At 45.3% G+C, this 16,148-nt stretch overlaps 1 protein-coding gene across 2 annotated transcripts; it reads left to right on the top strand.

Annotated features, from left to right (window-relative positions):
• Positions 1-107: 107 nt before the first annotated feature.
• Positions 108-14,171, top strand: LOC119163508 (microtubule-associated protein RP/EB family member 1). Of its 2 annotated transcripts, none has more exons than XM_037415514.2 (8): positions 108-213; positions 4,845-5,009; positions 5,893-5,931; positions 6,177-6,283; positions 6,893-7,103; positions 7,796-7,917; positions 10,061-10,219; positions 13,568-14,171. In XM_037415514.2, the coding sequence occupies exons 2-8, from the start codon at positions 4,871-4,873 to the stop codon at positions 13,640-13,642; spliced, it is 852 nt and encodes a 283-aa protein (XP_037271411.1). In that variant the 5' UTR covers positions 108-213; positions 4,845-4,870; the 3' UTR covers positions 13,643-14,171. The 2 variants fall into 2 exon arrangements, with proteins under 2 accessions (XP_037271411.1, XP_037271412.1); XM_037415515.2 differs by lacking the exon at positions 108-213 and adding an exon at positions 2,004-2,027.
• Positions 14,172-16,148: the final 1,977 nt, after the last annotated feature.

Raw genomic sequence — 16,148 nt, 5'->3', positions numbered from 1 at the left:
ACAAACTTTTTAATTGCAGTTTTCAAATAAAAATTAATTTATATATTTAAAAATTAATATTATTAAAGGAAACCTTGAATAAAAAGTGGTTTATATAGAGCACGGGACTAGTTTCGCCTCCTACCATAGCGCAAACGGCGCAAGTGCTAGCTAGTGTGGAGCCGTTTGCGTTGTGCGGGTGCGTTACTTTAATCGCAGTTCTGCCCGTAATCGGTGAGTTTTACGTCCTTTATCGACGAACACCCCTTTACGCCTTGTCTAGCCCGTATTGTCCGTGACAGCTTGACGCTTTGGTGACGATCGCAGTAGCGGTATCTACCGCCGGCGTGTAGGCTTAGGTGGTGGGACACTACTGGTAACTCTCGTGTAGTTGTCTGCATCTCGTCTCCACCAAAACTGCCCCTTGAACTTGTGGCGCGGTGGTCTTTGAAGCACGCTGAACTAACGGATGTTACGAGCGGAGTTCTTTAGTCTTCCGCTTTATCGCGGGGGTTGTTTGCTAATGGAACAGGTGCAGGGGACCGCACGGCTGTCAAGTCTGGTTTGACCTGCGACGTTTCAGATACCCCTCTCGATGCCCCAGAGGCGGAGTGGCCCGCCAAAGTTTTTTTTCGCCTTTCTGTGGGCTTAGTACGCAGGCGGAACGCACATTCGTCGCCTGTACCCGTACACTTTTCGTGCGGAAACTAATGTTTGGAGTGTTGACACTTGTGGGAAGGGAAAATGCCGTCGCTCGACACCGGCCTGGCTGCCCTTAACGTCGTTAACTTCCGGTACCTGTCTGTACCGCACTCTGCTGTCAAAAAAAAAAAAGTTGGCGGTCATTTGACAAGGTTGCTTTGTTTTCGTTCGTTTCTTTCGGCCTCGGAGGAAGCGTAGGACAGTCGAGGGATTCTGCTGCTCTTGTCAGAAAAAAAAAAAAAAAAAAAGTGTAGAGGCATTCCTCTGTGCCCGCTTCTCCTGGCTGTGCGCTCTGCCAACGGACCGTTGGAAACTCCTTTTCAACGCGCTGCTGCTACCTGTGAGAAAAAACGATATTTCGACGCTGCTCGCCGGTGGTTAATTGCGTTGCAGGATGTTCGTCCTCATTACTCGATCGCGCTTCGTTGCCTCGGCTCGCATTTTAAACCGGTGCTTTCCTGTGACGTCACGCCGGTGGTCTATTCTCTCATGTCGGCCGCTTATAAAAATATATCGTCCTTTTAGTTTTCGCATCAACGCCAGCTCGCGATTGTCCCAGCGGTGCTGCGAAAAAAGTCTCCTTCGCGCCCCGCATCATTCACAACGTCGTGTGTAATACGCGATCGCTATATAAGGCGGGTACAAGTCCCGTTGTGCGATCATTTGCATATTCTCGTACGCGTCAGTGATCGTGTGACGACGTCTGCTTGGCCGCGTGCCCACGAAGTTGCGTTGGCTAGTGGTCTCATTTTTTTTTTTTTTTACCCTACAGTTGTAACGCTATACGTCTGTGAGTCTTTTTGTTTTGTACCCGGCGTGTAGCAGGCGTATGAATTTCTGCTACAGCTCAAGTGTTCCTTACTTGGAGCAGCACTGATCGCAGCTGTCGGATTAAATCCCTAGCCGGCTACAGTTGCGATACGAGGCGGTGTCTACGAAATCGGCGCGTCGTTCCGTGAAAGCGAAGTCGTTAATTCGTTGTGCCTTTGATAATCTCGGGCCGACGCCTTTTTTTTTTTTTTTTTCAAATGTCGGTGGTGACGGTCTGTCGTAACGCCGTCGACGCGACTGTGGGGCATGATCGAAAGCGCCGTATTTGTTGCAAACGTCGTCGGGTTGAGGCGCGCGTTAACCGGTCTCCTCGGAGTGCCAGGTGTTCTCCTAGACGCAGCAATTCTGATGACTCACATTTTTTTTTTTTTTGCGGCCTACTCGCGCGTTGTGCCGTGGCGTTAGCGTTAAAGGTCGCGGTGGTGATGTATTTGGAATTCAGACGACTGACAGAACGAGTCGGCGTATATTTGGTGGCATCCCCTGAGCGATCAACTTTTCCTGCAGTTTTCTTTGTATGCCTTTCGTATTTAACATTTCAAACCTACCGGCTTCATAAGTACAACCTTGCATTTCACCATTCTATTTTCGGGTCAACACTCTCAATCAATTCTGTTCGACCATTTGCTATGCAACAAATCATCAAGCAGAAATAGTCAATTGTGAAACCCTTGTTGTCGTGCCATTTTGAATGGTGATTGTACCTTCACAACTTGTGGACAACCGTTGCATTTACAAGCTGTCTGGCACAGACGATCATGTTGAATGGTGTTGGTGCTTTGTACACTGATAAGGGTGTGGCTGTGAGTGCGCGATAAAGTTGAATCATTATCCTGGCATTATCGCAATTTTTTCCGCTGCCCCTTTATCACATTATTTAGCTTGTCGTTTGCGGGCAGCTTTTCATGTTAATTTTGCCTCTTCCAGTTCGAATGACCACAAAGAGCATTGTGTTACCAGCACAATGGGTGTGCAGATTCATAATTTGTTCTTCTGGCTTTGTTGTGCTGTATGTGTTATCAGGCTGTGGCATTGTGCGTCGGTTTGCTTCTGGTGTACATTAAATGGACATGAAATGGACTTGCAGGCAAGAAAAATTGTGCTGATGACTTGCGATAGATTTTGTTGCACCCTTAAAGTCGGTAGAAGTAGCTCATTTGACAAGCTTGAGGGATTGAATTTGTTGTGTACTGTATCTCTTTGCTTGTGATGTGGTATCACGCTGAGATGAACATTTATTTTTGTGGTCAGTCTTAGCAAACGGTTCGCAGTAATCGGCAAGGTCAGCCTGTTGGTATGGGTAAACGAAGCTATTAGATGTTCAGCAAACAGCTAAGATAACATAAGTTCATCAGTAAGAAGAAAAAAAAAATCGGGAAGAGTGTCCTTTGTTGGGCACTATTATGCAGTAACAGCCTATGAATCTACAAGGAGCTCTGTCCACTAAGTTTCATTATGTCTACATCTCTGCTTTGAAGCATAGTTACAAAGGTGCTGCTTTTAAAAGTTGAAAACTTTGCTATAAAATGTTCATTACACTAAGTTAATTAAAATGTTCGTTACACTCTGTCCACTAAGTTTCATTATGTCTACATCTCTGCTTTGAAGCATAGTTACAAAGGTGCTGCTTTTAAAAGTTGAAAGCTTCGCCATAAAATGTTCATTACAGGGTTGTGCATAACTGGTTCATGACTGCAGACTCCCAACTTTTTTTAGTTGACATACATCAGTTCTTGTCCCAGATTTCGAGGCACTTCAATTTATATTTACGATGGTTCTTGCTAAAAATTATTTCATTTTTCCAAATATAACTGTCAATCTTCATCAAGTATAAAAACTAGGCAAGCGCATTCTGAATGTTTGACCTTGTAGCTAGCTTGTGCTCGGGTGACACTGCTAGCCATGTTGACAGTTTTTTCTGATGTGTCGCAGTAACAGTGGCTTTCTTGGCATTGTAGGACGATGCAATAGCTACACCTTTCTCTATTTAACGCCCTTTTAGCGCTATCACGATATCTGGTGTTGGTGTCTCGTATATCCACACTTTGTTGCTGCTTGGAATACGCTATCGTTTTCATTGAGGTCGGCACCACTTGTCTCGCGAGATGTGGCCTTGCAGATTAGTCAGCGGCGTCAAAATGGGACTACGCCTAATGCATGCATGCTGGGTGGGTGAGGGGAAGCAGGGTGCACTACTTTCAGATCTAGATGGTGTGGGTGTTGACTGTGGGTGCCATCGCCTCGTGTCTTCGGAGGGGGGGGGGGGGGGTCTTTCCGGGTCGCCACAACGATGTCGTGTGGGCTGGGGCGTCTGCTTGTCTCTGCTGTTTGCTTGAGGTTATGTGTCTTTGCCGTGAAACTAAAGACTCAAAACGATTAATGTTTGTCTGGCGTGTGCTTGCTTGCACTTCTCTTGACTGATGGTACGGGTCGCTTTCTCGGCCTACTGTCGCAGTCAAATAACGCTATTGCTCAGTGTTTTGGCCTTTTGGTTCTGATGTCAGTTTTAGTATTAGTGAAGGCATTGAAAGAGTACTGGAATTGCCCCCCCTCCCCCCCGTTTTTTTTTTAATGAAGATCTATATCCTAGAAAATAATCGGGCAAGCATTGGCAAATGTTCTGTGTGATTGAATTTGGGACAAAAACAAAAGAAAGTCTTGTATTAATACCAGTGTCTGATGGACACCTTTTATCTGTAAAAGATTTCTTGATTGTGATCTATAACGGTCTCTGCTACCAAGGGTCCAAAGTGATCTGGATAGAGCTTGGCGCAAATGTCGGCTCAAGCAAGATCTGGGAGCCAGACTGCAGTGGGCAGATCGTGATAGTCGATTTAAATTGGCCCGATTGTGATAAGAAGTGGCCATGTAGTAGCACGTGATCTAGTTCGAACCTAATCTGAATGGCTCCTTATCACGATTGATAACACCCATGCTACACCTGTATAAGTAATATAACTCTGTAAAGTGAAGCTTTGGGCTAATTGATTTTGCATTACTAAGTAAAAACAGTGTGATCTTTACACAGGGATACATTGTGCCAGTGTTTTTGTGTTTTTGTGTGCCCCCGTGTAAAAATGATGCTGTTCCTATTTCTGCATAGGAAATGCCTATACGTCATGTAATTGTATCCTATAAGGAATGGGCCACGACTCCAGATTTTCTAGCATGCTTGCGCATAGCTGCTCAGGTATCTTTAGTCATTGCTGAACTTTTGAGTGGTCAAAAATCAGTCTGGAGTCCCACCGCTCAATAGATTGAACGTGTATTGCCAGCTTGCTTAAGAAATTGTTCTCTATATGTACAATCGGCCGTGTCTGCTAACTTCACAGGCTTCCGGTAGCTAGACGGAGTCGCCATGGGAGAGCAGGGCCCCCTGTGCGTGAATGTACACGCCACGAACGCCACCACAGAAAACCTGAGTCGCCATGACATGCTAAACTGGGTCAACGACTGCCTCCGCACAAACTACACCAAGATTGAGGAACTCTGTTCAGGTGAGACCTTAACGAAGTGAACCAAGTATGCTTTGACTGATGCACGTTTCGAATTTCTCGCTGCAACTCCAATGTGAAGGTGTGTTGTAAGATTGCATGGATTGCAGTGAAATGGCACTTCTGTGTGGCCACGGGCACTTTTGTGTCTGTGCCAGCCCTGTCCTGATCACCTTCAACCTCATTGGCACTGTTTTAAGAGCATTGTAAGCCTCTTGTGCCCACTATGGTGCTCTAGTAGTTAACCGCTGTAGAATGACTGACTGTACAACAATTACGATTTTTTACTTTGCAAGTACACTTGATTGCTATAATAGTGCTCTTGTTCATGCTAAGGCTTTCACGTGTTTAAACGTTGGTTTCCAGAACATTGGCATCGAATTATGCAAGTTTCACTAATTTAGACAAGTCCTCAACTGCTGACCTGAAGGTAGCGACGTTGAATCCCTCTGGCGGCCACACTTTCAGTACTGGCAAGAATGCTTGTGGCGCGTGTGCTTAGATTCGGGTGCACATTAAAGAACCCCAGGCGGTTTAAATTCATGGAGTCCTTCACTGCGGTGTCTCGGTTGGTTCTTCGGTGGCATCGTTGGTTCTCTGGTGCCTCCAAGTGCAAATTATAAGGCGGCAATGGGGGCTAGCCGATACGTCTTCATGCTTGTGATGCGCTGCAAGGTAACAAAAAAAAAAAAAACAACCCAAGACGTGCTAGTGCAGATTTTTGGCCTGTTGTGTCGCAGATAAAAAGCACTCGTCTCTCTTCTACAACTATTAAGCCCATTTGCTCTGTAATTGTCTTTTTTCTTCTTCTTAAATCTTTGCCATAAACATTATTCTTGGTCATCCAAGGTCATTTCGGCAACTTGCTGTATTTTTGTCTTTGCAGGAGCTGCCTACTGTCAGTTTATGGACATGCTCTTTCCCGGTGAGTACGTTGCTTGCATTTCCCGTAGTGCCAAAAGCAACAAAGTTGTCCGAGGCTTGCCTGAAATTGGCACTTAAAATAACTTGTATACAGAAGTGGCAAGTTTTCAACATCATAACTGAGATAAACAAAATTTTCGCCAGAACAATGAAACTTATGTAGTTAAGTCTTGCTGGCACCGTGGAAGTGGTCTTTGTGTCATGCCTCAATTCTCAACGCTTCGTTTGATTTTGTTTTGCATTCAGGCTGCGTGACCTTGAAAAAAGTGAAATTCAAGACAAATCTTGAACACGAGTACATCCAGAATTTCAAGCTGCTCCAGGCTTCGTTCAAGAAAGTGGGAGTCGACAAGGTATGCCAACAATGAGCTGTTAACTTGGGTTAACCCTTTGGGACCCAGTGTCTCGTTTGGAGGCTTGGCTTAGCTTTGTCATTCTTGTGCACTGTTGGAAAAAGAGTACTTGAACTGGTATAGCGCATTATAGGGGGAAAGATAAACGGCCGAGCAGACAGACACATGACCAAATTTTATTGGAGATGCCGCGATTACTTGCGAGAAAAGAGGTCATATTATATAGATGGTCTAGTTGTAACCTGACTGCTCCAAAATATGCCTTTTAGAATTTTTCTGGGATACACTAAGAAAATTGAAGCTAGGCTTGACAAATTGCTTTATAGTAGGTTTAATACCTTGGACTGCATTATATTAAACAAAAATAGAATGCATGTCTACCCCTAGCAGGCTGTAATATACATCGTCTAAAAATATATTTAGTATGTGATAAATTTTTGAAATTAAATGAGTGTTCTTGTAATTTTGGTTTGGGGCAGCCGATGTTTTTAGGGCTTGAGAGGTGGCGTGTTTTGCTTGAATAACTGCCAGCACATGTACAGTTCTCCCAGTGAAGTGCAGGTCGGGTCATGATGTGAAGTGATCGTATTCCTCGTTGGTTTGTTCCAGAACATCCCAGTAGACAGATTGATCAAGGGGCGTTTTCAGGACAACTTCGAGTTTGTCCAGTGGTTCAAGAAGTTCTTCGACGCGAACTACGATGGCCGTCCCTATGACCCTGTCGAGGCGAGAGGCAACTCGTCTGTCATTGGCAGCGGCGCAGCGTCGGGCACCACGTCCCGTATTGCGAACAACCACAAGGTCGCCGCTTCACGGCCAGGTAAAGTTCTGGATTTTTTTTTCTTAAAAAGAAGCCTTTTGCTATCGGCAGTAGATGGTTTCAACGAACTTGTTGCCAGACTTTTTCATGACGCTTTATTTTAACGAGAAGCCCTGAGGAATGGTCAGTCTCTTATAGTTTAGAAAATTATTTGTGCTGTTTTCTTTTGTGCAAGTTTTGCAAAGCACAAGTGTAAGTTAAGCTTCCATAGTTTCGAGAACTGCCTTGTAAAGTTTAACTGGGTAAAATGAAGCTGCATCTGTTGCGGAAGCAGCCAAGATACTTGATGCACAAGTGTATTTGTTGCATCTTCAAAGCAATGAGACTGTTTGTGCAAAGTTTATGTACCAGATATGTTTCATTTGTTTACTGGGGAAACTGTGCATGCTTGCCTGCCTACTTTACATTCCACTAAACTTTTTCTGTTACGTATTGCACATGTTTTGTGTTCATTTGTAACAATCCATTTTCACTTTCTACCGTTGTTCACTTTTGCAGTGCACGTTTCGGTGCTGCAGTTAATGTTGATCTGAGCTGACAAACTACCTTCAGGAAATGGCATTTCACTTGTTCAAAGGCCTCCTTACGCTTTGTTTCCTATAAATATGTTGGGCATGACCACAGTTGCCATCCTTGGGGCGGATGCCAAAAACTTTCTTTTCCTCCTCCTGCTGTCCGTTGTCTTTGCGCAGTGCACGCCACCAAGCCGATGACGCGCAACACCCCGGTGTCGAAGCCCATTGGAGCGGCGACGCGAATAACCGGAAGCACGGGGGCCGGCGACTCTCACAGGATTGAGGAGCTCACAAACCAGGCAAGGAAGCGCGGATAGTCGCTTTTGCGGGTCAGCTAATTGTAACTTCAGGCTTAGTCGAGTAGTAGACTTACAAAGAGGGTACAGGTTAAATTGAGGACGACGCAGCGAGCAATGGAAAGAAAAATGGTAGGCGTAACCTTAAGAGACAAGAAGAGAGCAGAGTGGATTAGGGGACAAACGGGGGTCAAGGATATCATAGCTGAAATCAAGAAGAGGAAATGAACATGGGTCGGGCATGTAGCGCGTAGGATAACCGCTGGTCAGTTAAGGGTGACAACTGGATTCCCAGAGAAGGCAAGTGGGTTAAAGGGAGGCAGAAGGTTAGGTGGGCAGATGAGATTAAGAAGTTTGTGGCTATAAATTGGCAGCAGCAAGCACAGGACGAGGCCTTTGTCCTGCAGTGGACGTAGTCAGGATGATGATGATGATTGAACGCTGGGCAAGTTGGTAACAATTTATAGCAGGTCGAGGTAAACAGCGCAAAAAAACGAAGAAAGCGCAAAGGGAGGACACAAGACGAGTACTCCTTTACTCTGTCTTCGTTTTTTGCGCTGTTTACTTCGACCAGCTATGGGGCCTAATTGCGCGAATGAGCGTAGCTGAAGTTCTCTCTAGAGTCCGGGGGAAACATTGCGCAAACACACACCAGTGCTTCCACATGATGCAGCCACATTGTAGTCTTGGCTAGTTCAAATAAATTAAGAGAGCCCACTGATGGTAATTATTACTGAATTTTTTTGCAGCGGCTTCTGTCACTGGTCAATTCAGGGATGTCGGTGTGTACTGTATGCCTCAAATGAAGTCCGAACAGCTTTTGCGATGGTACGGTGCGCGCCGTGTAGTTATCACCGTTGACAGGCTCGTGCATCCTGTTCGGCAGCTCTGCTCATGTACAGTAATACCTCGTTAACTCGAACTCTCATATCTAGAAAGATTGGCTAAGTGGAAATTCTTCGCGGCACCGAACATATTCCTGTACGTCCCGTGCATATTTTTCTCTATCTCCAAGCATTTCTGGGCCGCACTGCGGATAACTCAAAATGTTGACTGGGAGTGGAACGAAAATACTGCCGCTGGACCATTTCACAGGATTTGCGCAATGCTGCTATGCCTGAAGTCCATAGACTTTTTTTAGCTGCGCCTGCCACTGCATTGATGCTTTCCGCAAGCGCGAAGCAGGCAACGACTCAGTCCAGTGACATATCAACTTTGTCAAGCAACCCTGTGGCTCGTCATGTGACACACGAGATGAGCAGGGAGGCCCTCTGCCGACGCTTGGCATAGTTTGTCTCCTTTGCTTTGTGCAGTGCTTGTGATTTTCCCTGAGGTGTGATTTCAGTTTATCTGCGCAAATCGAGTGGTATGGATTTTTTGCTGACTGTGAGGAGTGGCAACTCTGTGTGAGTGTGGCAAGCATGTTGTTGAAGCAGTGCAAGTCGCTAACCTTAGAAAAAAGATTGCCCGAATTTAGGAAGTGGAGAAAGGAGGCCGAACAAGATCGAGCATAGCGCAGGAATTCGAGCACTAACATGGAGAAGGGCAGAGGCAATGGAGATGACGAATCGCCTCTATAGGTGCCGACATCTTAGACCAAGAATTTGGTGCGCTTGCTTTGAAATAAGGTCGAGAGCAGCGGTGGAGAAGATTGACTGATGCGATGCGTCAAGCTGCTGGAGGATTCCTTACTAGGTCCGAGTACGACCGCAAAGTAGACGAGCATTTGTCAGTTTTTCTCTGCTAACTAAAATGGCAGTGTGGCGATACCTACCTGGTTAAAATCTCTTGTATCTTACTACTTTTTTAAGTATGCGCGAGAAGAAAGATGAACCGTTGCTGAACAGCCGGTAACTAGTAGTGATTTTTCTGAAAGGCGCTCATTTTTCCCGGTGATAGTGTGCAACTTTGCTTATCTCAAAAATCTGTGTGTGGAAGTTTTCCCTGGGTTTTAAGACTCGATATAATGGGGTAATGCTGTATGCGTGCCTGCCCTTGGTGATAAGTGGACGACTCGCGTTGTACCATAGTGAAGGCTTGCCGCTGTTCGGGTTTCATTTGATGCTGATAGTACTTCGGTAAATATTGTACTAGAAAGGTTATTGACAAATGCTAATTATCACTTAACCTCTCGTTGATTCAATAGGTCGCAGAGCTGAAGTCTACAGTCGACGGCTTGGAAAAAGAGAGGGATTTCTATTACGGCAAGCTGCGAGACATTGAGGTCCTGTGTCAGGATTGTGATCAGAAGCATGGGAAGTCCCAAGTCGTCGACCAGATCCTCGAGATTCTCTATGCCACTGAGGTGAGTGAAAATTTCAACGATTTTTATGCAATGTTGTTAATTTACAAGGTATTACAGTCTATCCTCGCCAGAACAAAACTGAAGGGATGTACGAAAAATTTTGTTGAAGCAGAAGTTTCGTTGTAGTATGTGATTTTGTCTGTGTGCTCCTGAGCAACAGCCTCAATCTACCGCCTCCGACCATTGTTCACTTGTGGTAATGTGTTCCCGTTGAGTCTCTACTTATTTTGGGATTGTAACAGGCTGTAGAGTGAAACCTCCACTGGGAGGCTGTCTTCTATGCACCACTGCAGTGTTTGCTCTTGAACAGTTTTTGCCATGCTCCCATCTGTTGTGTGCAAGCCTAGTAGGCTGCTTTGTTGCTGGACTTTCACTGTTCCACTGTTGTGATTCTTGGTCATTATGCTTAGCACTATGGAAAGATTGCAGTGCCTTGTGCACGTCAGTGCTTTCATTAGCACTAGTTGCACATGAAGTCTCTTTGAATGTGAGTGCTTTTTTGGATCGTACGAGAATAGATCGCATCATGCATGGAATATTGTCACATTGTATTGTAAATCAAATATCTCTGGCTGGTGACGTGGACATTCATAATGTTGCATTATCGTTGGCGTTCTAAAAACAAATGGCAGTGGCTTAGCTCGGCTATTACAGGATATACGTAGCGTTAGCAAAGGTTCAGCTGATTATTCTTAGCTTTCCAGATATCATGCTTACAGCTGTTCCAATGACACACACAGTATACGTATTATGTGGCACATGTATATTTATTTTTGCCGGGCAACTACTTCGGGATCAGATGAGTTAAGCTTCTCCGCTCTACTGCACCGTTGAGCAGCATTTGCCAGTCAGAGGCGCTATCAAGCGGCTCCAGCGCAGTGTCAGATGGCGACTGCACAGGGAAGGCGCGCGCATCGGCGTCCATATGTCTACCAAGGCTATGACGGCACTCCTCTGGAAAGCGCACACCGGCGGCGACTCGCGCGTGGCCGAGTGCGAGGGAGGTGCCGGCTCCGGTGCGTGACACCACTGATCGTCTGCGCAGCGCATCGAATTGCGCGCACACGGGCTGCGAGCTGCGCGCGGCGGCGGAGTATTATTGCGCATGCGCACACCTGTGCCACGCGAAATTGGCTCAGCGAGGCCAGTGTAGCTAACACTACGTGGTCTGGCAGGATCTCTGAAAGCATTCGTGATTTTCGGTTACTCCATGTACGTTGTGCGCAGTCGCACAAACTGCCCAAATTCAAAGCCTGCATAGTGAGTGAAGCTGTGTGTACCAAGGTGCCAGCACATTTAGGTGTTGCTTACCCAGCAGAATTTGTTAATGCTGGATTTACCCAAACTTGCCTTTTCAGGGGTCACAGTTCATGCGTGTGCCCGCTCATAGTGGACTAAACGTGAGGCACTCGCATGTCATATGCGCTGTGAATGGGCACGCTGCTTATTCCTGGCACCCCCGACACATTTGTTTCACACATCTTGTAGAGGAGCAAACCGACTAATTCCTACTTCTTGCAGTTACCAAATTAGCAAATTTCTTTTGGGCTGATTGATATAAGCGATACATCGATATTGGAAAATTGCTGCACAGTAAGCTTACTTCCTATTTGAAATAAGGCATGCTTGTGAATATGCGATTTGGTAATTTACTAGAAGAAACTACATTAGTCAACAGAAGTTCAAAGCCACACTGAAGGGAGACACAGAATTGGTTTAGATTGACAAATTGTACTCCAAGAGTTCTGATGTCAATTTTACTATCATTGCTTTACCATGGTGGGTCTACCTATATTCCCACTCGAACTTGGGGGTTCGACCTATATTCCCACTCGACCTATAGTCCCGATTATATGGTAGTTTTATACAGTCGCCAACTTTTTTTTTGGACCTGACGGTGAACACGAAATGTAGTAGACTCTCGGTAAACAGAAATCTGTTAAACGGTACTACTGCTTAAACTGGACTATTTCATCTGCAATTCTTGGTTTTGGGCTTGTATTCCGCATTCATCTTGACCTCTCAGTAAGCAGAACTCTTGTTAAATGGAACATATTTTTTATGTCCTTTTAGATTCTGTTTGCTGAGTCTACTGTAGTCCGAGAAATTGAACAGTCTGAAAAAATGGTCAAGCCGTGAAAATGTTCATTTAGATCAGAGAAGCCTTAAAAAAACGCAATAATGCCTTGCTTCGTGCTGTTTTCGGGGATGAAATTTCTTTCTAGATTTCGGCTACGGTACACTCAAACCTCGATATAACAAATCCGGATATAACGAAATATCGGGTATAACAAAGTAAATGAATAGTCTCGCAATAAATTTAGTGTCACGAATAAACCTTTATAACAAATTTTCTGATATAACTAAGTTCTTTTCATGTGAGATGCAAGTTAGTTATCATGAGGTTCGAGTTAACAAGGTTGGCATGCGCGGTGGTAATCGCTGACGCTGACCATTGCGGGCGGCTAAGTTGGTGGCTCCATGAAAGCAGGGAAACAAAAAAAGCAAAAGTTTCGTGGGCCCCGTCTTGTCTGTTAGGCGGATTTTAACATGGTCTGGGCTTTTACCTGCACCACCGCACAGTACGTGAGCCCCCAGCATTTTGCCTCCATCAAAACTTTACAGTCGCGGCCGTGATCGAGCCTGCGCGTTCCAGGTCAGCAGCCGAGCACCGCGACAACGGAGTGCTACAGAGCAGTCGCTAACGGCAGTGAGCTTGTGACGGCGCACATCGGCTCACACACTTGGCACCCCACTTGCTCAACCAAGCGCGCAATGACGACCAGAGAAACAAACGCCCAGAAAATAAAAACAACCTACTGGCGTATTAAGGAAGATCGGACATGGCCTCTGAAACAAGAAGATTGTGCGCACTTCCGATCCTGGTGGCCACACAACTTGCCACTGCAAGCCAAACTCGACCCAGCCAACAAAAAATCCGACATGGCGGCTTTGAAAAACGAGCGGCATAGCTCAACACAAACGATTTAGTTCGGAAAATAGAATTCATGAACATAGATTTGTCCGAAAAATCTGTCGCGAAAATGCATTAGTGCAATTAGAACCTTGACGGCGCGTTTGTGATGTCCAAAATACTCAAGTCCGACGTTTTGGGGGTCTGAATATAACCCGTTGGCATAGGCTCACAAAAGAGAAGTGCTCATACAGTTGCCATGTGCGTCTTCATCTGTTGTTGTTTTCACGGTAAAGTTTTCTCGTCAGTGTCCGTTTAATGCAAATATTAATTCTTTGTGGGTCTGTCATGTGCCTCTGTTCCATTCTTTGCGCGGTTAGTTTGCTCGAAGATAGCGCTCGAGTTTTTTATTGCTTCTTTTTAAATATGCGCAGGAAGGCTTCTCGGTGCCCGAGGACTACGTCGAAGACGGCGGACCTGTGGCCGGGGGTGAAGAGGAGGAATACTAATCGCATTCTCATCCGCCTTTCGTTTGGGACCTTTTGCAAAAGACAGCTTATCGTTTTGGCTTTCGGTCTGTCAAGGACGACACACCCGATTGGATGCTGCCGGAGAAAAACTGTTACAAGTGCGTTTTTGGTTGAGACCATATTGTCGGCTCCACCCCAGAGCACCTCTCCTCCCCGAGCCTTCAGTTTCTTCGCTTCTGTGTCGTGCTGCTTTGATGTTTTTCTTTTTTTTTAACTTACTGTTGGTGTAAAAATCAGGTGTGGGAGACCCATGCTAACTGTCCAGACACTGTTTACCCCGAGGCATTGGAATACCGCTAGCCGAAGCAATACATTGTGGACTTGCGGCTTTACTATGTTCTTGCCCCCCTTATTCCTCGGGTTTCTTTCGTTCCCAAGGGTAGGAACTTCATGTCTCGTTTTAACGAAGTTTTAGCTTCTCTGTAGCCTTCTTTTTTTGATGTTGCTTACGTGTTCTTCTATTTTCGAGATTGTTTTATGATCTCATGTGCGCAGCCCACATGATAAGCATACATGTGTAAATGTTGTGCAAGGTTTATTCGAGGAGTAGTGGTTTTTTTACATGCACACTTCTCTTTTTTTACTTCCGCAACACAGTGTTGAGTTTAATATTTATAGCCGTGGTTGGTTTGAATGGCAGATGGGGGGGGGGGGGGGGCTAAATTTGAGTGTGCCCTCTCCTTTACGTCCCTTCCCTTCCTTCCGGAAAGATGCGGTGTTCGCGAAGTGGAGAATGGAAGAGTACACAAGTGGCCGAGCGTTCCCTCGGCCGCTCAGTGTACTGGTGGTGTTACCCTGGTAACCAGTTCTAGGTCACGCAGTCTTTTGCCCCTCCGACCTTACTGTTATAAGCATTCAGTAGTGTTCCCACTGGAAGCTAAGACTACCGCTCGAAGACTGCGCTAATACTGAACAATATCGTTAATGCAACCAGTGCCTGTTTCTTGCGGGGCCACCAGCAACCCGATTGAATTGTTGCGTACGAGACTGTAGTACGCGGCTTCTGTAGTTTTATCGCTCTCTCAGCTAGAGCCTATAGAGTCCAAATTAGATGGCAAGAAGTGCTCAGTAGGTCAACGTGGCCGATTGCTTCACGCACCTCTTGAGAGGAATCCAGTGCATTTTTTCGAGAACAAGGAATTGCCAAATCGCGACTCTGTACAGACGTTCGGTGTTCACCCGATATAAACGGCATACACTAGTTCAGTATTAGCGCAGCAGCTTTTTGTCCTTGCTATCTGTGCAGTTGGTTTGAAAGCTTTACGGTTTTTCTCCTGTTTAAAAACCCGGATGCACCTCTGTAAATACGGACTAGTAGGCCTGTTGGTGTTTTTATCACTGTGCAACTGTTTTAGAAAAACTATTTGTGCAGCCAAGGGCTCCTCTTTTCACGTTGTTTCTTTATGACAGTTTTCTTTTGCTTTGTGGCTATTTTTTTAGACTAATGCAAGGTCAACGACACTGCTGTGCTTTGTCGTGAGTTTATTTCGATTTCTTCGCGTCAATATCAAAATTATGCAATGCGAAGAGCCTCGCTGTTCTAAAATGATATTGGTGATCATTTACGGTGCGAAGTTGTCAATAAAAATGTTCGATCCTGTATTTCGCTTTTCTTTTTCTTTTTGATAGCATTTCACTGTGAGCATTAGCAACCCTGTTTGGCAGCAAATTTGACATGTTATAAGCCTTTTCGGTGGAAAAATAAAGTTGAAATGCTATTCTTTACTGTACTTGACGAGTTTATTGCACGGTTTTCAAAGGAAGTGCTAGCTAAAGCATGCAGGTCATATTCATTTTCACTTTACTATTCATTCAAGATACAAAGGTTCGTTGTTGCTAGTGTGTAGACAAGGGTCCCATAGTCGGTGACTGTAGCAGGACCCTCCACGGTGTATACGAAAAAAGTTGCTAGTGGTAGACAAATGATTTGAAAAAAAAAAAGTGATTTCTTGCAGAGGCTTAGTTCCATGACAAGCTAGGCTGGGGTAAAGTTAGGGTCTCCTGTCTGCATATAAGGCATGTGCCCTACGGAAGCGCAATTATTTTGGAGTCCACACACTATTTACCCCAAGACATGAAAATTTCGCTAGGTGAATCAATACATTCTGGACTGGCTGCCTTTCGAACCGTGAACCCCCCCCCCCTCCCGTGTTTACGTCTAGATCAGTGTCCCTGAGCACCTGCGAATCCCTGAAACAGCAGAGATATGCACGTGGTTGTCAACTTGTGCAAATTGTTGTCACTATATAAATTGATTAAATTTACTGATTCATATTGCCTGCAAAGTTTATGCCTCCACTTCGAACAGAGGGGGTATAGACAAGAGATGAAGATAGAAATTGGGGTTGTTCCTAGCTAGCATGCCACCTGCAGAATAGAGGGAGGGGAAAGTGGTTGTCTCCTATCCGTTGTGCGTGAACACAAAGCCCACACTTGCGCATACGTCCTGCAGTATTGTGCAAATTCACTTGTAATCGGTTGCAAA

The sequence above is a fragment of the Rhipicephalus microplus genome, chromosome 9 (assembly GCF_043290135.1).
Source record: "Rhipicephalus microplus isolate Deutch F79 chromosome 9, USDA_Rmic, whole genome shotgun sequence".
NCBI lineage: Eukaryota > Metazoa > Arthropoda > Arachnida > Ixodida > Ixodidae > Rhipicephalus > Rhipicephalus microplus.
Note: the sequence above shows the minus strand (reverse complement) of the source record. Positions and strands in the feature narration are given on the sequence as shown.

Coding starts and splice junctions, on each gene's coding strand:
- LOC119163508 (XM_037415514.2), top strand. CDS start 4,871: ATGGGAGAGCAGGGCCCCCTGTGCGTGAATGTACACGCCACGAACGCC. Junction 5,932..6,176: donor TATGGACATGCTCTTTCCCG/GTGAGTACGTTG, acceptor TTTTGCATTCAG/GCTGCGTGACCTTGAAAAAA. Junction 7,918..10,060: donor TTGAGGAGCTCACAAACCAG/GCAAGGAAGCGC, acceptor TTGATTCAATAG/GTCGCAGAGCTGAAGTCTAC.